Source organism: Numenius arquata, chromosome 16 (genome assembly GCF_964106895.1).
Source record: "Numenius arquata chromosome 16, bNumArq3.hap1.1, whole genome shotgun sequence".
In the NCBI taxonomy this organism is placed as follows: domain Eukaryota; kingdom Metazoa; phylum Chordata; class Aves; order Charadriiformes; family Scolopacidae; genus Numenius; species Numenius arquata.
The window spans coordinates 3,075,027-3,102,140 of NC_133591.1; the positions used below are offsets into that span (position 1 = coordinate 3,075,027).

At 52.9% G+C, this 27,114-nt stretch overlaps 1 protein-coding gene across 1 annotated transcript in view; it reads right to left on the bottom strand.

Moving 5' to 3' along the window:
• Positions 1 to 21,333, bottom strand: part of SGSM1 (small G protein signaling modulator 1) — a 42,831-nt gene extending 21,498 nt beyond the window's left edge. Inside the window, exons 1-3 of the mRNA XM_074159779.1 lie at positions 21,294 to 21,333; positions 19,556 to 19,599; positions 5,339 to 5,414 (exon numbers count right to left, since the gene is read on the bottom strand). Of these exons, the coding sequence (XP_074015880.1) occupies positions 5,339 to 5,414; positions 19,556 to 19,599; positions 21,294 to 21,333 (160 nt within the window). The remainder of the gene's footprint in view (positions 1 to 5,338; positions 5,415 to 19,555; positions 19,600 to 21,293) is intronic.
• Positions 21,334 to 27,114: the final 5,781 nt, after the last annotated feature.

Here is a 27,114-nt window from a genome sequence, read left to right on the forward strand (position 1 = left end):
CAAGCCTGGGACAGAGGACAGGCTTTTGCAGTGTCACTGGGGAGGGCACTGCCAACAGCACACCAGACTTGGGGTCCTTCTGCAAGCTCAGCTCACCAGTCCCACTCCTTTCTCTCCAGTGTGCTCACCACTCCAGCCACCATCATTAAGCTAGATGGAAGGACAGGAGGTAAAACCTCACAGAGGATATATTTTAAGGCAGAGGACACCCCCACCTGGCCTTCAGGAAAACATCCTCGTCAGACACAAGACAACAAACAAGCATCTTCTGGAGGTAGGACAATTGCTCTGCTATGCAGACAAACAGGCTGCCATCCTCCTCACAGCTTTCTTGAAGACTGTAGAGAAACCAAACAACTCCCTGAAGTTTTCCCTTCAGCCCAGTCTGAGGGATGGGAAAGGCTGGAAGAGAAGATTTCACCCCCTGATCCCCCTGTGCTGGCATGGTCCAAGCAAGAACAAGAAAGCCCAGGAGCAAGAGATTGGCACACCTAGGATTTCTAAAGCAGTAGAGGAAATGGGGAAAAAAAAAAAAAATCTCAATGTTCACACAAGCATTTTCCACAAAAAACCTAAAGGCAATAGAGAACCTGGGGATGAACCACAGGCAACGCCAGCAGCTCAGTGTGGCTTGGGAGGTCCTCCCAGCTCGCTGGTGACTCCTTGCAGCTGGTAGCCGTCAGTAAAGTCCCCGTGCAAGGCTTTGCATGGCTCCTTGCACTGGGTTCTGCCGAAAGGCAGCCTCAGGGACTCACCAGACCACAGCGAGTGGCCAGAAAGCTCTGGCCGCTTGCCTTCTCCTGTTGGGCTCTCTGCCTGGGCAAGCAGCAAACGAGGAGCCCAGGGAGCTGGCTCTGCCGGCGATGGGAGCCAGCGATGACTCCACAGAAAGACACGCACACGTACAGGCTCCACTGGCAATCTGTTTGCTGGAGTCCCCTGGGAGGGCTCAGGATGGATGCCTAGTGTCAAACACAGACTTATTAAACAGGCTGATCAAAGCACTGGAAAATTACACAGACCCACAGTTCTGCAGGCTATCGATACAGGTCTGACAACAAGCTTTCTGGCACCCTGGCACCCCTCCTTCCCCAGGAACCCGGCGCTGCAGAGCCTTCCCTGCAGCCACCGATTCGCCTCTCGTTTGGAAAGGCATTTTTTCCTACAGCTGAACAACTCTATGGAGACATTAAAAAAGGTATTTCATGCAGATCCATCAACAGCAGCTCCCAGGGCTGAGAGATGCTCTCATTATCTCTGCTCTTCTTAATGCCCGAGTTCACCGCTGAGCAGGCAGGGCAGGCGTGCAGCATCTGAGGGGCTGCGAGACACGTCCTGTACTAAAAAAGGCAGAAAAGCAATGCGTTTGGGCCAGCCAAGTCCTGCTCACCCAAACCCAGCCATTCAGAGCTGCTGGATAGGTACACAGTTTTTAACTAAAGCCCTGCACAAACCCTCCTGAAGCCCAGAGATGGTACAAATCACATGGATGGGTCTTCCTACCTGTCCCAATTTGCAGCTGCAAAGTAAGACCAAACTGCGTCATGGCTTTGGGACCAAATGCAAGAAGACCCACCTTTCCCTCACACACGCTGAAATCACCCCACATCCCTTCATTCGTTTGTTCAGAGCTCCAAAGCTGAAATCCAAGTAACAGACACAAACAACCCTACATGGCTGAGACTGAACCCAGTCATACCCATTGTAGAGTACCCAGCCATGGAGCAGGTATCTCCCGAAAGCTCAGGGAGATCTCTTCTGCTAACCTCCTGTGGTGGAACTGCAGTCATCAACCCCAGACAAGTGAGTTCAGGAGCCAGCTAGAAGTGGAATTGCAAGCAGAAAAGCCACAGATTTGTTTTGGGGATGTAAGGTTATGCTGACATACAGCAAATCACAGCAGCACCTTCAAAATCTGGGGTGGTTTCCCCTCTCCACTGAGACTGAACTGAGGGTGAGGTCTCTGGGGGACCACACTGCCAACATCAGCTTTCTGCTTTTGGAGCTGAGCTTCAGCTGGGCAGGGCACTGTCACACCCTCCTCCAATTTGTATTTTTGGGGATTTTCCTGTTCTTGAGGAGCCATCTCTAGCTCTTCAGAGGTGACCTCTGCAGCGAGCGCCAGCCTGGATGGGCTCCGACGTTCACCCGGTGCAGCTGGGCACCAGAGCTGCCGGACACGGTGCAACGTGCCACCAGTTCCACTCTGAATTTCCAGCAGACGAGCAAGAGCACTCACGTTCATGCGAGAGAGCGGCAAAATGTGTTGCTCACCTTTCGGCCAGTGCATCACACCTCCCTGCCAGCTGGGGAGCTGCAGGAGGGAGAAAACCCGCACTGGAGAAAAGCCTTCCAGCGTGCTCCAGCACGATGGAGCGATCATCAGCATCTGTCCTCAACGCCGTAGGGCAAACTCCTCCAAAACACTACTTCTGCTGGCAAAACTACACACAAATGTGGAGTCTCCATAGGAAAACCTCTCCCTGTACTCGCCCAAGGGCTCAGAGGTTTGAGCACATAAACTAAGAGCGCCCTGTCCACGCTAAATGCAGGTATAAAGGTAGGTTCTTTTCTAACCTTATGATTTTTGAGCCCCGTTCATCACTTACTGTCACCACTGCAAACAGACACTGTGAAGAGATTCTCCCCATCCCTAAGGATATAACCTACGGCAGAGACACACAGCGCAGGGGCTCTAGGCAGCTGCACCCAGGAAAGGAGGGAGTTTTGATTCTTGGCAAAAGACTGAAGCTATTTCTGAGATCCGGAGGGTGGTCTGGCAGGATTCAAACCACTCAGGGGTTGAGAATAAAGGCAGCCTTAGCACTGATGTGGACAACAAACCCCTCGGCTCACGCAGACCCCCAGCCCCGCTGCCGGCTCTCCATCAGCCTCCCAGGGCAGCGTGAACGTGACAGATGCCAACTCGTGTTTGTCTGCTTCAAACCCTTCCCTTGCAGGCAAAACAGGGTGGTTGCCCTTTCCTGCCAGACCACTGGTCTCATCAGAAGGGGTTTGCGGTACGCTGGCTGCGCAGAGGATGAGGAGGGCTCTGCGAGGAAGGCAGTTCTCCCCAGAGAAAAGGGCAGCTCTGCTTACCCAGAACCAGCCTCGCAGCACGCTCTGCCTGCCAGGGAAAAGAGGTTATTTATAAGCTCTCCCGGCTCACGGAGAGCCACAACACCAAGGAAGGCGCACGCACCATTCCAACGAGAGAGCAACAGCAGAAGGTGTAGACACCACAAGCCAGTGAAAGCGCAGCAGCATCATTAAGAAGCCAGAAGGAATCAACGAGCCCTTCGTGCCTGGATGCCTCAGCTCCGTGTGGCAGGAGGCTATAAATAATTCCAGGCTGCAAAGCCTCGTGCTGCACAGAAAAGCAGAGAATGAGTCACACCTTGAAGTCTGTTCTGCTCTTTCGATGCCATGCGGTGGAGAGCACACAAAGGCACACAGGCCTGAAACAAGCATCTGCATCTATCTCACACGAGGGCCCAGGAGTAAAGGGAAAAGGCAGCCCATTTGCTCTCCAAAGCAGGAAAAAAAAAAAAAAAAAAAAAAAAAAAGAGACCTCACAGCTCCCTTCTCTTTCTTTTTTGTGCCTGTCTGTGGATGCTACAGCCTTACTCAGTGGCAACAGTGCTGCACGAGCCTCCTCGGAGCAACTTCTTCAAAAGCTGCTTGTCATCACTTCTGTCATTTTCTTCCCAGCCTCTAAATTAGCAAGCTGCCCTTCGGCTATTTGCAAACGGAGGAGGGCTGCTTCCCCTCCGCAGCGTTCGCTCAGCAGCAGCCACATGGCCCCGGTCTGGGCCTGCTGGAAGCACAGACGGTTGTAACTGAGCAAAAATCTCTGCTGAGAGCCACGGGCAGGGCGAACAGATCAGGCTCCAAACGGCCACGGGTTGCCCACCCCCTTACCTGGAAGCCAGGGCTCGTGGTGTCAGAGCAGAGAGGTTCCCTGGCACCTTCAGGGCTGAGCTACAGGGTGACAGAGGAGTTTCTTCCTTTGCCCTTTAAACTTGCTTGGCCAAGGACCCTGTGAGGTGCACATCTCTGTCTCAAACCTCCAATGCCGAGCAGACACCCCAAACTTGCCCAGGCTCCTTGGCTTGCAGGAGCAATGACTCCCCTTGCAGCCATGGTGGGCTTCCAGCAGGGACCGAAGGGCTGGCTGGCTGTCACCTGGGGAGGAGAGGTGGCAGCAAACAGCAAGCCACAGGTAAAACCGGCACGTAGCTCTCCCAGCAGCTGGTAGCAATCTCTCCTAAGGCCCTTTCAGCCGTATTGTTTGCGGGGGACAACCAGCCCCCCTCCCCTAACGCTGCTTCTTAACCTTAGGGAAGGTCTGTCAGCAGCTCCGTGCCCTGCAGAAAGGAATACAGCCTTCTCCAGCCCCCAGAAGCCTTCTCCAGCACAGAGCAGCTGCCGAGAGGAGCCTGGGCTCGTTACCCCATGGCAGCCACAGTTTGGGCTGCCACAAACGGTGCCGCTCCACATGCTGCCCCACACGCTCCTCCTGAGGATGCGCTGAGCTCTGCACCGGGGGTGCTGAGACCCAGCCTCAAACTCATGACACGTGCCACAAGGAACAAAGCTGCTCTCTCCTGCTCCACACTACCCTTTGGGATATAAATACTCCTCCTCTCCTGCCCCGCAGTCCTTGCCCAGAGTGCCCTCAGCACGTATCACAGGCAGAAACCCAACAGCTCTTCAGGGAGGTTTTTAAAAAACACTTTGCTGAGATTTTGATGAATCCGTTCTGAAACGCTTCCACATTTACAAACTTGTCACACCAGCAGAAAAAAAACACAGGTGAAAAAAGCAGGTTCAGTGAAGAGCACAGCTGCCAGAAAACAAGCCCAAACCCTGCACAATATCAGAGCAGATCTTCCACAAACTCCATTTAAAATTCTTTAGCAGCATCCAGCCTCTCTGCTCCTGCAGTCATGCAGACTGAAGATTCCTTCCCATAAATTCCTATTCCATAACAGCAAAGAAGTATTTGGACTTAGCAGACTCTGTTGAATCACTTCTCAAGGGAATTTAAAAAAAAAAAAATATTATTTCTAGTATTTCTTAAGTGACCATACACACTGCCAACATCCTTCCCTCTTTTGACACATCTCAATATATTTTAAGCACAGAGCAAAGGCCCCAGGGACTCAGAGCTCTGCCAGAACAACTCATCCTCTGGCACTAATCACCTTCCGAGCTCCAGCACGAGGCCCTGGAGCTGGAGTGTGTTCCCAGGAACCACGTGTACCACAGCCCCAGTGCCGGGCAGGAAAACTGGGTACTCCAGCCCCCCAGTTCACATCAACATCCAGAGACTCACCACAAAAGGAGATGATGTGGCTGCTGTCCTCGTGCACAAACTTCCTTGTCACCGCCTCCTCCATGATCTGCTTCACCTGTTGAACAGAAGAGAGAAACCATTGAATTTCAGCCATAGACCAGAGTGAGGAGACCTGCAGTGGACTGAGCACGAGATGCTCTGCTTGTTCCGTGTCTGTAAGGAAGCCTCCTCTGCTCTCTGACTTCTCTAATCGCCCCTAATGGCACACGAGGTCTCCTGGAGCATCACTGCATCTTTGCTTGCCGAGCATCACCAGCTATTTCAAAAAGCCAGATAATAAGAAAGAGATGTTTTGGTTTTGAGAAACTTCAAAGTAGGAAAACTACGAGCAGAGAATTCACTGGAGGAATCAAGCATCATTTAGATAAAAGGCATCTTAATAATACAGTATTGTTATATTCTTTCATTTTATGGGGATTTGACAAATTCCATGTGACGTAGCTGTCCCAAATGACTGTAACTATCCATTAGTGCCAAGTTAATGATCACCTGGCACCAACTGTGACCAGAAATGCTATTTGCATAGCAATGCAATCGGCGCTGCCCTCTGACTGAGTCTGTGCTGCTCGTGACACGTTACTGGCACTCAGTTCAGTGCAATTAATCCGAAGGAAGCTGTCGTGTAGGCTGCACATCAGGGCCGCGATGACGGGAGGAAAACAAATAGGAAGCCACATAAATTAGGAGCATAATTGTTTTGCAGACGCAAGATGGGAGGGGAGACCTGCAGGTAAGCGGGCTGCACAGGACAGACTGGCCTCAGAGAAGCCCCCAGGACTGCCTGGAAGTAGCTCAGAGGAGCCTGAGAAGTCAAGGACAATCGGAGCAAGAAATCCAAGTACTCCTAGCACTGCTGCTCTTCCTCTAGTACCTGTCCCTGCCGGCAGGGACACTGACCAGCTCTTCCCCTCCCACCAAGAACATCCTCTTTGTAGAATACAGACCCCTCAGACCTGTGTTGGGGATGCAGCAAGCCCACCCTGCAGGTGCTAATGAACTCGTGGAGCATTAAAGCTGTCTGTAACACATCCCCTCGGAGACAGCAGGTACAACGCGCTGCTGCGGGACTGGCTCCTCCTGGCTCAGCTTTAGCAGCTCCAACAGAAGAGGATTATCCTGCAGGGCTCACCCTCGCCCTTCCCACACGGAGCGCTCCCCACGGCACCAGCAGCCTCCACAGCCCTACCTGAGCCGGGTCGCAGCTCCCCAGCCCACGTTCCCACGCAGCCTCTGGTGTTTCCTTAGTATTTTGGAGCTAGAAAACTGGACTGGACCAAGCTTTGTTCCAACCCTGCACAGCAACTACAGGTTACAAAGTTGAGTTATTATTAGAGAAGATTTTTTTTTTTTTAGTTTTTTTAAATTTTTTTTTTTTTTTAGATTTTTTTAAAGTGCCTTGATTTCCTATTTCTGAAGATCGGCTTCCAACACAGGTTGCCAGCAGAGTGTCCCCCCACCCTTGCTTAATGTCTCCTGTTGGAACCATGTTCATAGAATCATAGAATGGTTAGAGTTGGAAGGGACCTTAAAGATCATCGAGTCCCAATCCCCCTGCCCTGGGCAGGGACACCTCCACTAGAGCAGGTTGCTCAAAGCCCCATCCAGCCTGGCCTTAAACACTTCCAGGGATGGGGCAGCCACAACTTCCCTGGGCAACCTGTTCCAGTGCCTCACCACCCTCACAGGAAAGAATTTCCTCCTAATATCTAATCTAAATCTCCCCTCTTCCAATTTAAAACCGTTACCCCTTGTCCTGTCACTACATCTCCTGACAAAGAGTCCCACTCCGGCTCTCCTCCCTCTATAGCTCCTGGAAGCTCCCTTGCTGATGTGCTGAACTCAGATATTCTCTACAAGGATGACACTGAAGGGAACACCAAAACACGCACTGTAATGGTTCTGGGCACCTCAACCAACCTCGTGCTCCCAACAGAAATGACTTCTCACAGTGCCCACAGACTTGGGGGAATGCTGCTGGGGGTGCTCTGATTTTCGGGGTGGCATTCCACGTGAAATGCCCTTAAAGCTGGATGATGTGGGGGTATTACGGTCCTGTGATCAGGGCCAAAGCACTGCCAGGGGAAAGCAGAGCAGCTCTGTGAGCTACCCCGGCTCTCAAGCAACACCTCCATTTGCCCCCACACCTCGTTAGGACACAGGAGGTGCATGCGAGAGAGGTGGAGATTAGTGCTCAGGGGGGTTTGAGCCTGGCTCAGAAAGTGCCAGAGAAGTAGGTGTTATTAATGAAGGAGGCAGCCCCAGACTGATGGCCCCATGAACTGCCCTAAGCTCTGCCAGCCACCATCCTCCATTCAAATTGCTTCCTCGACACCGTACCCGCCACAGCCTTGCCAGCTCATACCAGACCAACCACAGGGTCTGCCATCCCTCCGTCTGTCCCCCCATCACCCCACAGCCCTGGTGCAAACACCTTCCCAGGCAGACCCCAGCTGTCCTGCTCCCGAGGTGCTCTACCTCATACAGCCAGTGGCGGTGACTTCCATCCCCAGCTGTCACCCCCCCAAATCTTGCCGAAATTAGCAAAAATCCAGCTGAATCTTTGGTCCTTAAATGTTCTGTTCCTAACCATTTTGCCTTCTAAACACAAAGCTGCCAGCATGCCCAGATCTCATCTTCTAGTGCCTCTATAACATCTTGCTTTTCGCTCTTTGGTTTCAGAAAATGCCAGGGAAAGGGTTCACGGTGCAGAGACGTGGGTGTAAGAGAGGCTCTGCTTATCAAGATGTTCCCTCTGAAGGCACAGGGAAGAGGAAAAAAACAGCAGGTCAAGACTTGGCCAAGCAAACCTTGCATGTAGGAGAGACCTTTAATGGCATCATTTGGGGAATTAAACTCCTTGGCAAGACATAATCAAGGTCAGTTATGCAGAGCTGATGGCTCAATAAAGGAAATCCTTTTACGAATATGGATTAAGCACAAAGTCGTATCAAAAGCCAAAAGCATCTCTCTGGATGTCACAGCCACCGGGTCAGCTCTCTGTGCCGCGCTGCTCCAGGTGCCGGGTGACTAACAGAGCCCGTTCCCGACCCTGGGGGGAGCAGGGCTCGCACGCCGATTTCGGATGAGCTGACAGTGAGTCAGGAACTCACAGCAGAGAATGTCACGGAGATGAGGATCTGGGGACTGGAGGTGGCTCAGAGCACTGGGAATTTCCCCTGGGCACAGCATGATGGAGCTCCTGCAACTCCTGCTCAGAGCAGTGACTCCAGCTGCAGGAACACCCCGGGAACGGAGGGCTCTGGAAGCAGAGACCCACACAAAAGCTCCCTCCATCTCAGGGCTTTATTGTGCCAAGTGGCCAAAAACTGCAGCTGCCCCTTATCAGGGCAGGTGAGTTTAGCAAACCCATCTTTTTATTACGTCCAACGTAGGGTTTTGCCCGTGGTACCACTGCCACATCCTGAGCGCCGCAGAAGGGGAAAGCTACAATCCTCACTCCGGCTCCACGGCTCCAGCAGTGTTTTATTTCAAACTTCCACAACGGAAGGAACACCGTGAAACAGAAATGGGGACAGAGCGAGTGCCAGCAACAGGAAAGGAGTCCCTCTCTGCATCGTTGTAGTGAGACATGTCCCTTGACCTCGGCTGCGGTGGTGAATTAGAGATGGGAAGCAGCACTTCTCCTCCACGTGCAACCAGGTGCACACCAGCACAGAGTTCCTCCTTTTCCTCCTCCTGATGTTACACGTGTCCAACAAAGACATGCCAACCCCTCCTTTAGAAACCCTGATGGGTCCAAGAACCGCCACTGATCACCCCCTTGTCGCCTTGGGACCCTCGGGGATTCCCCAAAAATTAGGCTCTCCCTGCAGGTCGAGCTGCCTTGGCCCAGAGAGCTCATGGCCCTCACCTAGCTGGGCTGAGCTTCCTCTGGCAGCAGGTCATGAGCACTTCTCCCCCATATATCCAATTAATCTTCTAGAAAACACGAGCACACAGATATAAAAAGTACCCTCACAGCGATAGAGGTCTGCTCACGGTCCCAGGGGCTTGTTCCTGCCTCCCTGCTCCTCCCGGCAGCTCCAAGGATACAACTGCTCCTGGGGCCATGCTGCTAACCATGGCAGATAGATACCGCTTTAAAAAAAAATATTGGGGATTTTAAAACTCCAATCAGGTCATCAGTTCTCAGGATCTGAAACTTCTCCTGCAACACTGTGATGAGGAACCATCAGGGAACTCAGCCTCTCCATGAATCACCCAAAAGCATAAACCGAGAATCCGTATTTCAAACCCCTAAAACACACTTGGGAATTAATACACACAGTTTCTTACCAGCTTCCGATTCAAATGAGGAGCATATTCAAATTAAAGCAGTATTTATTCAAATATTTGTCAGCCCCCTTCAGCGCAAGCCGCCGTCTTGTTGCTGTGATGGTCACACCTCCAGCAGGACCGCCATCCGTGGGGCAGGGACCATCTGGTCACCCAGTGCCCGTGGAGCAACCAGCACAGCGGGATCCGGCTCCGACCCGGCAGCTTGGTGCCAACACAGCACAACCAACCTGCACTCTCAAGGCACACAACAAAAAAAAAATCCTTCCAAGGGAGGCAGTTTAGTGGAAAATTACTCATTAAAAGAAAAAAAATAAATATGCTCCGTATTGACTGAGGTTATCGCACTGAACAAAATAAATCAAAGATATCTGAAGGAATAGAAGTGGAAAGGGAGCTGCAACAAGGGGACTCACCTGACATGAAGGGCTAGAGGAGATCGGGAGCAGCTTTACAATAAATAGGAAGCCCCAACAGGTAGATAAGAGTCTCCTAACAAAAAATAAGTGTTATACCAAGAAGGTTTTCACAGAATCATACGGGGTGGGAAAGGGACCTCTGGAGATCATCTAGTCCAACCCCCTGCCAAAGCAGGTCCACCCAGAGCAGGCTGCACAGGACCGTGTCCAGGTGGGGTTTGAATGTCTCCAGAGATGGAGACTCCACCACCTCCCTGGGCTGCCCGTTCCAGGGCTCTGCCACCCTCACAGGAATGAAGTTCCTCCTCATATTGAGATGGAACTTCTTATGTGTTCAAGTTTGTGCCCATGTCGTCTTGTCCTGTCACTGGGCACCACTGAAAAAAGACCGGCCCCATCCTCCTGACACCCACCCTTTAAGATCAGATCCCCCCTCAGTCTTCTCCAGACTTAAAAGACCCAAGTCCCTCAGCCTTTCCTCAAAAGAGAGATGCTCCAGGCCCCTTTTGTTTTCAAACAAAACAATCTAATACTTGCCCATAAACAGACACAGCTGGCATCTGTGGCACAGCTCCAACCCAGAGAACCCCAAAACTCCTGACAGCTCTCCTAAGCCGTTGTCTGCAGACCCCAAAGGACTCTCCCACCTGGACCCCAGCCCCACCACGGCAAGCTGGGACCACAAATGCCGCCACAGCAGCATCCATCTGCCGTGGTGCTCCCGCATCCTCTCCGGAAAACTGGTTTGTGACACTGCAGGGATGGAGAACGCCAACTAACCCACGTTTGGCTCACTCCATAGAGAAGACTTGAACAGCCTCTAAATATGCCGCGCTCCGGCATTTTAATGCTAATTCTCATATTGTAGCCAGAACAATCTCAACAAATGAAGCTGCCCACTCTTTATCTACAGCCAGTCTAAGGAAAATGAGATGTTTGCTCCTCTTTTATTAGAAAGGAAATTAAAACAGCAACTAATAATTTAGCTGTAGGTAAACTTGAGAGGAATATCACAAAGCATTCCACAGCAACGAAGCCCTTCTCCTGGCTCCAGCTGTGAGCCCAGGACAAGTCACCTCCTGTTCTGGGAGAAGAGGGTCACAGGGACACCCCACAACGAGGTGACCACACAAACTCAACAGCATTAATTGCAGTTCCAAAAATACACCAGAAGACAGGCTAGTCTCGACATCACCGTCTGAATCACTGGCTCGTGCGTGAACAAGCAAGCTAGTCCTTCTTTGCTTCACGTGCAGGTCTGAATTACAAGGAAAACAATTTTTTTACCTTCTTGCCCTGTCTTCAAAGCCGGACCCAAGAGCCACAGGCACTGAGAAGGGTCCTTGGGTGATGGCATTCATCAGGGGCATCAGGTCTCCCAGCACACCCACTTCACACCAGGGATTTGAGCCTTCAAAAATAAATGAAACCAGAACCTTCCCTACCCAACAGCCCCCAGACCCCGAAGAGGGATGCAGGCTTAGGTCTCTGCTACAAAATTCCCAGGGTTACGCTTCATCTCAAGGTCCAATTTTCCCGTAACACAGCTCCATAACCGTACCCAGTCCCAGCTGTCATTTACATTGGTGGAACAAGCCAAATATTACAGCAGTTACAATAACCACTGAGGTGCAGAGAATGAGGAGCCAACCAATAACTCTGGGTTTTATTAGTCTAAGGCAATATTGACTCACAACTCTGTTTTACCTGGCTGGATTTTTCCAGGCAAGTCACCATACAACCCGTAATCCAAACTATTCAGTGATGTTTACAGCCACAATTTTCCCTGCCATGCTTCTTGCAAAGCCTTTCGCTGTTTTTTAAGGCATCTGTATTGAAGCACAGTGTCTCCCATATGTTTGGCCACGCTTGTAACTCCGTGCAATTGTTTATAGCAAGCCAGATGCAAACAGAGTCCTCAGCTTGATCCTTTTCCCAGTCCTGTTTCAAGGTGAAGCTCGGTCACTTTGCCAAAAGGGCTGCAGAATCGCGAGCTCTGTGCCGTACGGCTGCGGTGACAATCCCTGGCACGGGCCCGTTTGCCAGACCCAGCCTCAGTGGTCCTGGAGACAGGACCCTGGAAGATCACAGAATGGTTTGGGTTGGAAGGGACCTTAAAGATCATCTCATTCCATTCCCCTGCCCCGGGCAGGGACACCTCCCACCACACCAGGTTGCTCAAAGCCCCATCCAACCTGGCCTTGAACCCCTCCAGGGATGGGGCAGCCACAGCTTCTCTGGGCAACCTGGGCCAGGGTCTCACCACCCTCACAGCAAAGAATTTCTTCCTAAGATCTAATCTAGATCTCCCTCTTTCAGTTTAAAACCATTCCCCCCCTATCGCTCCACTCTCTGATCAAGAGTTCCTCCCCATCTCTCTTGGAGCCCCTTGAGGTACTGGAAGTGGCTCTAAGGTCTCCCCGGAGCCTTCTCTTCTCCAGGCTGAACCCCCCCAGCTCTCTCAGCCTGTCCTCACAGCAGAGGGGCTCCAGCCCTCCCAGCATCTCCGTGGCCTCCTCCAGCCCCACTCCAACAGGTCCATGTCCTTCTGATGTTGGTGGCCCCAGAGCTGGAGGCAGCACTGGGGGGGTGGGGGGGGGGGTGTCTCCCCAAAGCAGAGCAGAGGGGCAGAATCCCCTCCCTCTGTTACCTCTGAACATCCACCTCTGCATAGGATGTCAGGGATTTGGGTGGGATGAGATGATACAACACCAGACCTGCACTGCCTGTATCCTCTCAGACTCCAACTAGGAGGGCAATGGGTCGTTCAAGTCTCCACACTAAATCTCAAGTGCATTTCCTTTCCGTGAACTTGTTTAATCTGCTTTTCTACATGTTAAAAAAAAAAAACAACCCAAAACTAAACAAAAAAAAACACAAAACCAAACCACAACGAAACCCCCTCCACATTGATGATACAGGCTTTAAACTCCGTTTGCTTTCGTATGTTTGCTTTTCAAATTCTTTAATGAGCTGGTGTTTCCTCATTCTCACTGCAGTATTTAAGTGCTCCTTTGATTATGTATCTGGACGTTAATTTTTACACGTAAAATGGATTTTTAAGTGCTAGTTTTGGCACAAGATGTCCATGTGGGGACTCCGAGCATTTCTTTAATTGCTTCTCCGAATCAAGGTCTCTTTCCAGGAATAAGCTCTGGTTAAGCTCGACAGGAAACGGTTTTTCATACACTGTGTATGAGACTGTATGTACAGGACACCCCCTGTCCATGTAGCGCTACGGTATTATCACTTCTCAGGTATTATAAAATGCTAAAGGATCGCTTCGTGAAGCAGATGCAATATTAAGACAATCCTAGAAGTGTTTGTATTCGCAAGGACAAACACAATTCACCTGCTCCGCAGCTCCAGGGTCCCACTGCAGGGTTTTGACACCAGCGAACATTTCCCAGCAGAAAGGCGAGGCTGGTTTTCATAGAATCGTAGAATGGTTTGGGTTGGAAGGGACCTTGAAGATCATCTCATTCCATCCCCCTGCCCTGGGCAGGGACACCTCCCACCACACCAGGTTGCTCAAAGCCCCATCCAACCTGGCCTTGAACCCCTCCAGGGATGGGGCAGCCACAGCTTCTCTGGGAAACCTGGGCCAGGCTCTCACCACCCTCACAGCAAAGGATTTCTTCCCGAGATCTCCTCCAAATCTCCCCTCTGTCAGTTTAAAACTATTACCCCTCATCCTATCGCTCCGCTCTCTGATAGAGTCCCTCCCCATCTCTCCTGTAGGCCTGGTTTTGTCTCTGGCTCTTCAGTTGGCTTGTACCAAAGGTGGCTCAGTGTCCAGCCCCAGGACACAAAGATATTACCCCAAGTCCTCTACTTCTGGACTGTCCATTCCAGTGCCCACAGAAGTCTCTGGGGACAGTGCATAATAAAACCAGTATGTCCAATCACACCACCTGCGCTGCAGCTAAAAGGCACCTTTTCAGCTAAAGCGGAACTTGTCAGCCCAATACCTCTCACAAACCAGACTTATCTTCTCATTTGAAAATGAAACGTTGCCTTTTCGCTTTAGCCGACACAGCTACAACATCCTTTTTTAGCAGACTCCTTTATAAAATTCACATTATCAAACCCAGTGTTGCAAGACGCAGTTTCTTACCTTTCCAGCAACACACACCCTGATTATTCCAGGTGCCAGCCAGACCTTCCCAGCACCATCACAAGTGGCAGCCAAGCTCTGCCATTTATCTAAGAGTTTACAAGCCGACCGTTAAATAATTCCAATTCGTTGGGCTCCAGTCAGTTAAAATACTGCCAGCTTCAGAGTACAGGCACTGTTTATACCCAGAGACTTCAGGGACTTTCGATGGACCAAGAGAGATCACAGACCCTTCGCACCGCCGGGGGACAGCGCGGTGACAGCTCTAATGACACCAGACCCTCTGCACGCACTTGCTTTTACAACCATTCGGCAGCTCCATATTCCTGCTGCCACAGAAACGTCGATCGCAATCCTACCACCTGAGACCTTTGGCTTTTCTAAAAGTCTTATTTAATTATTTATCACGGCTTACTTAATAAAACATAGCACCTTCAGTCGCTGGGCTACCATCCATGTGACACACGTGGGATTGTCAGGCCAGCCAGCAGAGCTTCCCCAGGAACCACGTGTGCTCACGGCTGGGAACCGGGCTGTGTTTCCTTGGGGGGTAAGGAGGAAGGTGGTGTTAACGCATATAAACTCTCAATATTTGGACGCTTTGCTGGAAAAGAAATTAAAAAGACATTAAAGGGAAGGGTCCATAATGCAGCATTCTACCCCAGGGGAAACAGGAATGATCTCAGCGACGTGTGTTTGCTGACAGTATTTTGCACCACATTTTCTTCACAGGGCAGCAACTTTTAGCCAAAAATCCACACATGCAATACTAATTTAAGATCACTTAAGATCATGTTATAGCCGGTTCTATTCCTGTTGTGCTTGTCAAAGGCAAATTTCCATGCCATCTGTTGGCACTGCTGGTACCGTTAGCTGTAAGACGCTCAATAAAGATGCTGCAAGATTTCAGGAAAAACTTTAGTCATTTCTCTGTTTTCAAGGCCTGATGTCAAAGCTTTACCCTGTTTTGTTCTGCGCCCATCACACCACAAAGCTTCTGTTTTCTAAAGCACTAAATGTTACGCTGACAAGCGATTTGGATTCAATTAGCAAACATGGCAAAGGCTGACACTATTTGCACTGAAACCAGGTGCAACTTCCAGCCTCAAATTGCTTTGAAGTCCCGAATCTGTGCAAAAAAAAAGCAGGTATTTCCATGGCAACGGCCAGGACGCCACAAGGAGAGGAGGATGACATTTTGGCAGCAGAGAGGAGAGGCTGGGTGGGGAGGAAGGAGGCTCCTCTCCTCTGCCACACAGATCTCGTCTCCCTGAACGCAGAGAAGGAAGATGAAGGAAGGAAGGAAGCAGCAGGAAACCTGTCCTGGGTATGAAAAGTCCAGCCAGGGGTCTCTGGAGCATGAGAGCACTTCTGCACACCACTGCTTTTATCTTCAAAAGGAGAGAAAATGGTCCCCAGCGATTAGTAATACTCTTTTTCAGAAGAGATCGATGCAGGCAATCGAGAAATGCTGCATTAAAGCCATCTGTTTACTTTTGATATAGGAACATCTGAAAAAGGCTGACCTGGGTGCTTGAGAGACATCAGAAGGCCCCTCTGCAAACAGCAGCTTTCATTACAAACCTGCAGCTTATCATCCCCATCTTCATTTTGTCTGAACAGTTTTGACAGCTACACAAAGGCCTTTTTTTTTAATAAAAAAAAAAAAAAATTTGGCCTTAAGAACATTTAAAGCTATCAACATTAATTTTTCAAATCCTAATAGCATTAAATTAATTTACAATTTTCTACCAATCCAGAATGAAATAGCTGGCATTGACACCCGCAATCTGATATTTTGGAACCACAGGCGTACAGACACGCTCCAGAAAAACAAACCCAAGCTGCAAAAATATTGCTCTTGTCAGTCCCTCTGCGTTATTTAAGCCACGAACCAGACAATATGGCTGCGGAGCGGGGGCGCTTCGTTTAAAGGGTGGGAGGAAGAGAGACTGACTGTTGTCCCTATGATAGAAGACGACGGAATTAGTCAACAGCTACGTAGCGACAAGCATTCAAGCTATTAAAAAATAAGCAATATATCCCATAGGAGAGCACAGGGCATCAGCAAGCAAGCAGGCTGCGGTCAATCAATAATGGTTTTTAAGAAGAAATTCGAAGAACAGGCAGCAAAATGTTCAATACAGGCACAACGGTTATTGAGGAGTAAAAGACTTAAAGCTACTTGCCGAGCGGCAAGTTAAATATAAACTAAGTTGTTGCAGAAGAATAAGCAAGAGGACTGTTTACTTTCATATTCCCTTCAGCTTTTCACACAAGTCATTTTCCAGGCACGGTGAAGTACAGCCTGTATTTCACAGGTAACACCTGCTTCCCCACCTATTCTTGTATGCCATGCAATTACCTGGGGGTAATCAAAAACACACTGCAGGATTCTCCTCCATTAAAAACGAAACTTGCAAAAGAAAGGGAGGAGCACGGGTTGCAAGAAGAGTATTTTCTGTTGAGAATCCAGCACCTTTTAAACCTGGATATTTCAGGCTCTGAGTTTTTCAAGGAGCCTCATTCCAACTGATAAAAGCTCTAAAAAAAAAAAAAAAAAAAAAAAGAAAATCAGAGAGGATTTGGTTATGCTTCTTATCCTGCATAACAGGAAACAGGATTCCTCAGAAAGTCATGTTCCCACTCCTTCCCTTGCAGTCTGCTGACAAATAGTCAATTTTGCAGCTTTCAGGATGAGTTTGATTTATTATAACCATATGGGAGGAGATGGTGATAGCACAACTCATTTCAACCTGCAAATCTCATTAAAAATAAAAATGCATTAACAATGGCAACAACCAAATATGGAAGTTCATTTGCTCGTTGTGGTGCTTTAGGTAATTTCGGTTTATTGTTTATCTCCCTTGCCTAATTAGACCTTGCCTTCACAATATTTTATTCCTTCAGTTACCGCTCTAGGATGACAGATGTTGTGTGGCTTCCCGTGGCTCTCCCCAGTCTCGGTGGAGCTCACCTGCACTCGAGGACCTCAGCAGATCACACGGAGCCATGGCTCAAGCAAAAGCTGACATGGTCTAATAAAATGAAAATACGTAGTGAAGGAAAAAAAAAAAAAAAAAAAAAAAAAGAGAGAGATTTCTGCAGTTGGCCCTTTCTACTACTCCTTGGAGTCTGCACAAGCTCCTGACTTATCCTGAAGTCAGTACAGGAGACGAAGGAAAAACAAAAGCAAAATGGGTCTAATGAGCCGGGAGCACCAGGCAGAAGAACGTCCCAGCAGGTCCCAATTTCAGGGATGTTACTAAATAATGAACTACATCACCTACGGGATCATGTTTCCCCAGGTGTTTTTAAATCCTAACAGAGCAAAATGCAGGCAGAGAGATCGCAGAGTGGGGGTCTGACATGGAATTCCCCCCCCTGCCCCGTGTGGCTGTGAGCTAACATCCCACCTCGCTGGACCAAAGCCCTGCCAGGTCTCACCGCCTCCAGCGGGCACCGAGCTGGGAGAATCCCGAAGGAAAAAGCAACCATCCAGTGCCTGTGCGGGCAAAGAACCCACATCCACACTGACGTCCCGAGCAACGAGACCACCAGAAAAAACAATCTCTGCTCTGCGTCAGCACTGCCCTCGCTAAAGGGCTGCTGGAGAGACACCAGACTGTCAAACACCCACGTCATGGCACCGTGATGCATCGCCTGGTGGCACTTCACCAGGGCCAAAGGGCTTTCCCCATACATCACCTCTCTCCTTCAACCTTCACTCGCATTCACCAAAGCCTCATACAGTATGTTTATTTTACCAAAAAGCCAGCAGAAGGGCACGTCACAACCCTCAGCTCTCTTGCCCTAGGCACAAGCTGCACTTTCTTCCAGCAAGGCAGCCCCAGGAGGAAGAGCAAAGGGAGAGGAGGCCGGTACTGAATGCCAGCGTGGAAGATGCTCATGTGCGGTGACAGCCAGCGGAGGCCACCACGGTCTCCGGAAGGAAGCTCCTGTCCGCTGGCCGAGCAGTTTAACCGGCACACTGATGGACAATCATCACACCGATGGGCAACCCTCGCTTCCCATCCCCATCGACGCACAGTCTGCTGTTCTGTCTCTCTCCATACAGACAGACGGTAATAATGAGATGTCAGCTTTATCCAGGATGCTAAATAAATGTCATACCCTTCTTCTGGTTTAATAGCTGTTGCCAAGGCAACAAGTAGTATTCCTTACCACCACACCCGGCACAGGATTAGAGGTGGGAAGTGGTCTGGATGAACAGCCAAACAGGCTGCGCTGTCACCCTCCCCAGACCTACCACCCATGGGTCTTGGTCACCCTACTCCCAGCAGTGTTCCCAGCAGGGACATTCCACTTCCCAGAGCCCATAAGCTGGTTATCAAGATGCTTGTAAGACCAGAAACAAAGGGTCACGCATCACACCCACCAAAATCCCAGGAGAGGTGACCTTTTGGGACAGACCACAGGCAAGGAGATGACCATGGGGATCCAACGCTCCACCACACGGCAGAGCAAGTCGAGGCTCCCACAACATTCAGCCCCTTTAGACTCCGCAGCCACGGACAGGAGCCCACCTCCATGCACAAGCAACACAGGGACGACGTGGCAGAGCCGTGGGACTCTCGGCTCCCCGTCTACACCCACCATCAGCTCACGGCCTTAACGCCACGCACATTATATAAACGCTAAACTCTGCACAGGTAGAAGGAGCTTGAGGCAGCTCAGCATCAAACGCAGCATAAACTAACAGAGAGTTAAAGATGCCCGAGAAGAGAGACCAGAGCAGGCAGAGGTGAACCGCCATCGCTCGGCACTGGCCACACGAACACACATGTGCACGCTCTCCCCATTTTCTCGCCTGGCCTCCGGGCTCCCCAACAACCCGGACAAGGCGGGGGGGCTCTGCTGCAAGGAAGGGGCTCGTCCCACCTCCGCTCCCGGCACCGGGAGTCGCCCCTTCTCCCCTGGCTTGTGGGGAAAATGCCACGTTGTGAGGGCAGCTCTGCCCACGGCAAAAGGCAGTTTGCAATTTGCAAAAGATGCAGGACATCGGGGGGTGCCAAGATCTGCTGGCGCTGCGGGGATGATGCTCCCCCAGCTCCCCATGAACCGGGGGCAGCCGGAGCCCACCGGAGCGGGCCGGGCTCACGCTACCACCCGCTGCCCTGCTCGGGGCTGGGGTTCTTTTCTTTTTTTTTTTTCTTTTTTTTTTTGGGGGGGGGAGGAAACTATTAAATCCGCTGCAGCGGCTCCAGGAGGAGCCAGCGGGATGCTGCGGGCAGGCGAGCCCGGGACCGTGGAGGGTCCCGTGGCCGGGGGTCACCGAGCCGGGACAGGGGCCGGGGGGCTTCTCCCGGGGGGGGGGGGCGGCCGCCGCGGTCCCGCACCCACCTCTTTCTTGACGGTGCGCAGCAGCCGCTGCCGGGTCTCCGCTTCTGTGGGGAGAAGGGAGGGGAGGGGAAGAGGCCCGTTAGTCCGGCACCGGCACCAGCCCCACCGCCCGCGCCCCCGGTCCCGCCGCCCCCAGCCCTCCCTACCCGCCGGTGCCGCCGCCATGGCCGCTCCTCAGCTCCGCAGCGCCGGCAGACTGGCGGCGGGGCCGGACCGGGCCGGGCTGAAGGGGCCGCACCGCCCAACCGCGCCCGCCGGGGTGGGGCCGCCGCCGCCGCCGCCAATCCGTGCCCGACGCCGGGGGGGACGGGCCGGCGGGCAGCCCCGGCAACCGGCGGGGCTCGGGGGGCGACCCCGCACGGGCCCCGGCCCTCAATGGGGGGCCTCAGCCCGGAGCGGACCCTCGGTGAGGGGAGCTCAACCAGGCCCCGGCCATTAAGCGGGGACCCCAACCGGGCACGGACCCTCGGGGGGGACCTCAGCCAGGCCCCGGCCATCAAGGGGCACCTCAACCGGGCGTGGGCCCTCGGGGGGGACCTCAGCCAGGCCCTGGCCATCGTGAGGGGACCCCAAGTGAACACAGACCCTCGGGGAGGAGACTCCAACCAGGCCCCGGCCATCAAGGGGGGACCCCAACTGGGTACAGACCCTCGGGGGGGCTTCAACCAGGCCCGCCCCCTCAAGAGGGGGCCTCGACCAGCCCTGGCCATCAAGGGGGGACCCCAACTGGGCATGGACCCTCAGAGAGGGACCCCATTCCAGGCCCCAGCCATCAGGGTGGGGCTGAACAGGGCCTGGCCCCTCAGTGGGGGGACCCCAACCAGGCCCCGGCCCCCCAGTGGGGACCACAGCCAGGCCCCCCAGCTCCCGGGGGCTCCCCACCACCAGGTACCCCCAAACGAGACACACACACACCCCTGCCCCAGCCAGGCCTCAGCACCCCCAGACCTGGGGCCGAGGTGCCCTGCAGTCCCCAGGATGGCGACCCACAGGGCTGGGTGACATGGGGACGGGGCAGCCCTCGTGTGTCCCTGCATGTGGGGCCGCTTTGGGGAGGGCACAGCCTCTGGCATCGTCTGGGGGTTTGGGAGCTCCGGGAGGTGCAAAGTGACAACATCCGTGATGCCACGTGCCATCCAGGCACGTTCCCATGGGCTCCTCCACGCCGGGAAGGTGACGATGAGCTGAGGAGACGTTATCGACAGGAGAGGCTTCCTGTCGAAATCACAGCCCCTTCAGAGAAAGCCCTGCCTGGCGGCTCCCATTAACGTGTCTTCTGTTTTTCTCTTCCCTCGTTTGCTGCTCCAGGACATTTCCATAGAAACAGGATCCCGGCTCCTTCGCAGTCCAGTTTCCAATAACTACAAACCGCATTAGCGCCAGGGCAGCGGCGCCCGGCCACGCTGCACTCCGGCACGTGGCTGCCGGCCACCGTCACGGCCACAGCTGGTCCTCGCTGCCATCGCTTGGGAAGAGACTCAGTCCCGGCACAGAGAGCAGGGAAGGTCCCGGCATCTTACAAGTTCCCAGTCCCACCAGCATCCCCGGCTCCGGTTCCGCTGCCGCACCGGGAGCTGGGCTGTGTCCTCTGCCCCCCGAGCTCCGTGCCGGTGCTGGGTGGCCCTGAAGATGGCAGGAACCATCCATCCCAATGCCACCCGTGCTGGGCATTCCTTTCCCAGGAGAAAATGAGGGAGCTCTGGACTCAGGATTAATCAGAATTTGGCCCCTTCCGTACTTTGCCTCTGGCAGAGGGGCCGGGAGAATACCTGTGCCATATCCGCTGTAGAGAAAACCTATTTCCTTGTATGCTATTTGCTTTTCACCGTTAATTTGCTTGCTAAATACCCTGTTAACAGAGGTGGTGGCAGAGTAAATGTTACTGAGCCGCAGCAGCAGGGCTGGGTTGCTTGGGGATTTGGGATTGCTGATCCAGGTGGTTCCCTGAAAGACTCTGGGATCTGTGGGAATCCAGCCTGGGTGGCTCTGGGTGCCACTGGTGGGGGGTCACAACTCTCGTCTGCAGTCACTGAGTGTTGACTCGAACCTCGGGATGCCAGTCTCACCCCAGGGAGTCACCCCTGGCCTCGGGCTGGGCCCCCCTGCAAGTGACACAGGACTTGGTATGCCGTGTCGGGGGTCTGGCGCCTGGTTTGTCCCTACGGCTGTGGCTCTGCTCCCCACGGCTGTTGGGGGAGCAGCGAGCGCGGCTGCCCGGTCTCACCAGGTGGCACCATTGCATCTCTTCCAGCCAGCAGCCTGTGCCAGAAGGGTATGTCCATGGAGAGCTCTGTGAATGGGGTCCCCTTCCTCCAAAAGAGGTGTGGGGGGAGAAGGACCAAGAGTCAGGAGCCCAGGGCTTCTCAGAACTGACCCGAGACCCCCAGGACTGACCCAACAGCTGGCCAGACTCAGCTCCTCCTCAGCTCTGCTGCTCTGCAACCCCGCCTGCCATTTAGTGACAACTGCTGGTCCTACAGTCTTGAACAGGCAATTAAGACAGGTTAATAAACACTCATAATGAAGGCATCGCAGCTTCATAAAACACCATGGAGGAGCGCCATCAGATGTGAGCAGTGAATCAAACTACCCGGGGGGCAGAGACAGCCCAGGCGCTCCCCCGATCCGGAGCTGTCGCTGGGAGAGTGCGGAGCCGTGGCTCTGCTTACACGGGGATGCTGAAAGGGAAAAGGTGCCAGGTTCCAGAGGAGCCAGGGCACAGCACAGATGTGTCACGCGTGTCACATGTAAAGCTTCTCCAGCCCAGCATGAGACTGACTTAAACCAACAGCAGCCGCCAGCCAAGAGAGCCCGGGCTGCCTGACAAAGCCTTGAACTTGGCCTCGGCCAGGCAGGAGAGTTTGTCCTGCCCAGTTCTCGCTTTTGCTATTGTGAAAATGATGTTGGAGACATGGAGCTGCCTCTTGAGTGGCAGGGGACATCAGGAATTGTTCAGTTTACCACCTCCATCAGGGTCTGCACAAGCTGAGCCAAAACAACTCCTTTAGGACTTTTCCCAACAAAGAAACAAACCCCACTTATTCTAAGGGCCAAAAAGAGTAGTGCTTAGTGACATGGTTTAGTGACGGTTTGTTGTGGTTTTTTTATGTGTTAGGTTGATGGTCGGACTAGATGATCTTAAAGGTCCCTTCCAACCTAGATGGTTCTATGGATCTATGATTCTAAGAGCCCAAGCAGCTTTTACAGCACCTGGAACACCTTGGCAGATCTGCCGTAGCCTTTGTGCTCTGACAAGCTCTGCCTGGTCCCCCCCCCGACGTTGTGCCGGCAGGATGCGGCTGAGGGGTGATGCCGAGGGGACCCCACAGTCCTCCTGGAGCTCCGGGAAGCGATGACCAACCTGGTGAGCTTGACTCAAATGCACAGCACTGGCAGAGGGAAGCCCGGAGGAGCAAGAAGATCAGATTCAGTCCTGTTAATGAACCGTGGTGGTTTTGTACAATCTTCAGTCCTGTCAATCTCTCTGCGAGACTCCAGGCTAACACGGGGTGGGCAGCAGCCGCACACCGAATGAGCCCAGAGACCTTCAGGTGGCTGGTGGTGCCAGCAACACTTAGACCATTTGAGAGGGTCAACAAGTGATTTGTTTGCCTTCTTTCTCCCCAGGAACAACAGTGCTATACAGGGAGTGGGAGCTTTTACCGATATATTACCTTCCTTTGGGGAGAAATTAGCTTAAACAAGCGCAGGGACAAGCTCTCCATAAGCCCTGCTGGTTCCTTTTCCTTGGAAAATTCTGCTTCTCCTTGGCTTAAAGATGGGTGGGAGATGACTGGGCCCTGTTTTCTGAAGTCTGGAGAGCTTAAATGAGAGCATGTTGATCTATACTTAATGTGATTAAGTTACATCTCTGAGTATCACGCTAATTAAATTAAACTTCCCACTGCTGCCTCTGCGGCTTAAACAGGATAGTTGTTTTAAGACCACAATTCACTCCTCTGCATTTCATTGCATGGATGAGCAGGTAGGATAAAAGCAATCTGCTAATCAAATTATCGTACTGTTTAGAAACAACTTCTAACTCAATGGAAATTCAAATTTAAATGTGATTTGAGGTGGAGTTAAACTCTACATTTTAAATCTAAAGTGATTTGTGCACCCCTGGCTTCAGCTGTGTATTATTTCAAATGCCACGTAGTCTCCGTAGCCTCCTCTCTGGAATACTCCTACTGTATGGCAGATGATGGACAAAAATATTTGGCTACAACTGGCAAAATAACAACATTTTACCCAGAAAACTCCCCCATCTGGTATGTCACTGATGAGCACGCCGAGCCCCACGCCAGGCTGGAGCAGCACACCCAGCTCCTCACACTGGGGCTGGGAAACTGTGACCAGAATAAACAAAAGCCTGGGGAAAAATCTCTCCAGTGGGTTGCAGAGCCAGGATCCTGCTGGGAACTCGGCGCTCGCAGGACCCTAAAACACCGGGGCTGAGTCTGGGGAGCACAGCTCCCCACAATGAAAACCGTCTCCCAAAGACACCTTCTCCCTCTTCCTTCCTCCCATCTCCAGCAGCCCTGAGAACCTGCAATGGTTTTTCCAGCTTGCAGCTTCTAAAAAAAACAATAAATGGAGATTTCAAAGCCCTCTCCTCATTGACTTGACAGCGGCAGCCTTGACCCGGTGCGGGGGAAGAGGCAGACGCATCGATGGGTCGGTGTGGAGAGGCAGCGGCACGGGTGGGCGATGGGGCACCCAAGAAGAAGGTGGGAGCTGAGGCTCCGTACGCGGCTCATTCACCCCTGAGGACCCCGAGGGGGGGATCTGTCAGGGATGGAGGATGCTGGAAGGGCAACAGCAGCATCGAACTGACGGCGCGGCACATCAGCACGGCTGGAGCAGAGAAGCCCTGGCGTGATGGGAAACTGAGACCCGGTGGGTGCCTCGGCGCAGGGAGCTTTTAGGCAGGAACCTGCAGGTTGCACATCCCTGCGCTGCAAAACCCCTGCACAGCTCCGGCTTGGAGCTGTGGTGGGAATAGCTACAGCTGTGCCTGCCTGATGCTGCTCCTGCATGCCCAGATCAGCCCAAGGTGCGACTACAAAGCCCACCTCGTATGATTTAAAAGGTCGAAAACCAGAGGTTCTTCAGGAGAGCAAGTAACTTAGTTTTTACAAGATGCCAGTGTTTGAACGGCTGCTGCTTCCCACCCGGGAAGTGGCGTCAACCCGGTGTCCCACGCTGAGGGATGCTGTGGGGGGATCTGCTCCCCATGGACCACCGCAGACCATCTCTCACATCCCCCCCGTCGGAGCTGGAAGTGAGTCTGAGCCCATCTGCTGAGGCTTCCAGAGCAGGACCTGCGTGCAGGAGGGTCTCCACGCTCGGCACACCGAGCCATTGCATGTAAACTCCCCGGAGAAAAGGAGGGTCAGCTACAGAGAAAGAGCTATTATATTTTTACAGTTGCTATGGCACCGGCTGTCTCTGGTCTGTCATTTATGCACTTATGATGGTCCTCGGTGGGGGGGATTAAACCTTGCTCCCCCCCAGCAGGCTCCTCAGACAGATCGCACCAGCTTTGGGGATTTCTCACCTTCATCCCTAAGAAGGGACAACCTCAGCCCCTCTGCCAGCCCCCCCAGCAGTTAAATACAGCCTTGTCTTTAATTTCCGACGTGTTGTAATGACTGTGGCTGAAATCCACAGCTTTGCCAAGTCCCAGGAGTGACACAAATCCTGCATAATCCCTCGGGAGGTTAATTGTCCCTCACCTGCGTGCTGGGTCTCGGCTCAGGGGAGATCCACACCAGCAAAGCAGTGGGGCTTATGGAGGGGGGGCTCTGCCTGGCTGCGATGGGACCCCCCCAACCTCCACTCACTCCTCACCCGGCACAGGGACCAGCCTGACACCCTCCAACTAAACCAGCTTAGAGAAAAGAGCCGGTACCAGTCACTCCTCGAGAACTGCACAAGCAGAAAATTGTTACATTTTCAAATAAAAGAGGTGTTAAAAGGAACGATAATTTCACAAGCAGAGAGGGAGACGCCGTGCTGAGCACAGCTCGGGGGGACCAACAGCAGGAGGGGACCCATCACCCATCACTATCCCCTGGGAGGGGGTATCTCGGGGCTGGGCGTCCCCAGTTGGGCCACCCGCTGCTGAGGTCCCCACACTGGGTCAGGGAACACCTAGGGACACATGGGGAGGTGTTGGGGGCAGCCAAATGCAGGAGGGGTAGCCGGTTAGGACAAAAAAATCCCGTTCTCAGGACTCTCGTGCTCACCCTGTGCAGGTGAGGAGCCAGTGGGGGTGATGTCCCCCAGCAGAGCTGTGTCCCTGTCCCAGGGTGACTGTGCCACTGCAGCTGGACTAAAGCCACCAGCCTATCCTGCCCACCTCGCCACAGCCACCCAGAGCACCGGGGTGGCCACCTGGGGACCATCATCAGCCCCCCAAGCTGCTCTGGTCCGGCAGCGCCGGCAGCCAGCGCCAGACACACCAAAAAAAAAAAAATAATAACATGTTTTTAACTGGATGTTTCTAACAGGTCTCCATGCGTGTGCCTGAAGGATTAACAGTGTCCAGAGGTTTCCCGTACCGGGTAGACGCCGGGTGACTGGCGTCACGTCGTCACAGCAACCCGCTCGCCATGGCCCTAAGAACCGCAGTTCCCGGTTTGATCTCTTCTGTAGTTTCTTGTAATAAGAGATGAGGCGCCTGGAAAAGCCGGTGCTGGAGCACCCTGGAGCCCTGGGAGCACCGGGTGGCCCTGGGCAAGGGCTCGCTTGCCACCAGCCGCCGTGTCGCATCCGGGGGGCGAGACACAGGGACTTGAAATAAAATTTGCTGCTGAAGTGTCAAACTGAAGAGAGCGATGGCTTTGGGTACGCTGCCACCCCCTCCCTGACTGCAGCTGAGATGGGAAAGTTCTTTCACTTCCAAGACCCGGAAGAGCCATGAGGACAAACGGGGCGATGCGGGATGCCTCAAACCGGGCAGTGCTGCTGGCTCCCAGTCACCCAGAGATGCCCCCAGCCCTCGGGGGTCCGGTGGACCCATGGCGAGCACCAGTTGAGTACGTGCCCTGCACTTGCCTCCTGGCCAGGGGACATCTCCAGGCCCCTCTCGCTCCGCAGAGTTTCCCTGCAAGAATGAGCCATTGTCTCCTTTGGTGGGTCTGGTGTCACCATTCGCAGAGCGGTAATTGCAAAATAGCCCAAGGAGAAAGAAATAAGTATTTATCAGGAGGAAGCAACACCACTTCTGTGTGCAAATATAGTTCCCTTTCAACAGCCCCAGCCCCAAAATGCACCCACCGGGGTGCAGACCCAGGGAGCAGAGGGGACAGAAACCCGTGCTGGTCCCCACGTCTCATCCCTGCGCTCGGAAAACTGCTCTCCCCCCTCCTGCCTTTGATCAGAGGAGAGGTTTCTCTGCCGGCTGCTCTCGGTGCTGTGGGTTTCCAGCGGGAGGTGGGGAAGCGCAGTCAGCCTGACCCTCCCCTCCTCGGATCTGTCATCAGCAACAGAAAAATCCTTCCCGGCCCCAAGTTACTCAGCCTGAATCCTGCAGGATTTGCCAGGGCGGCAGG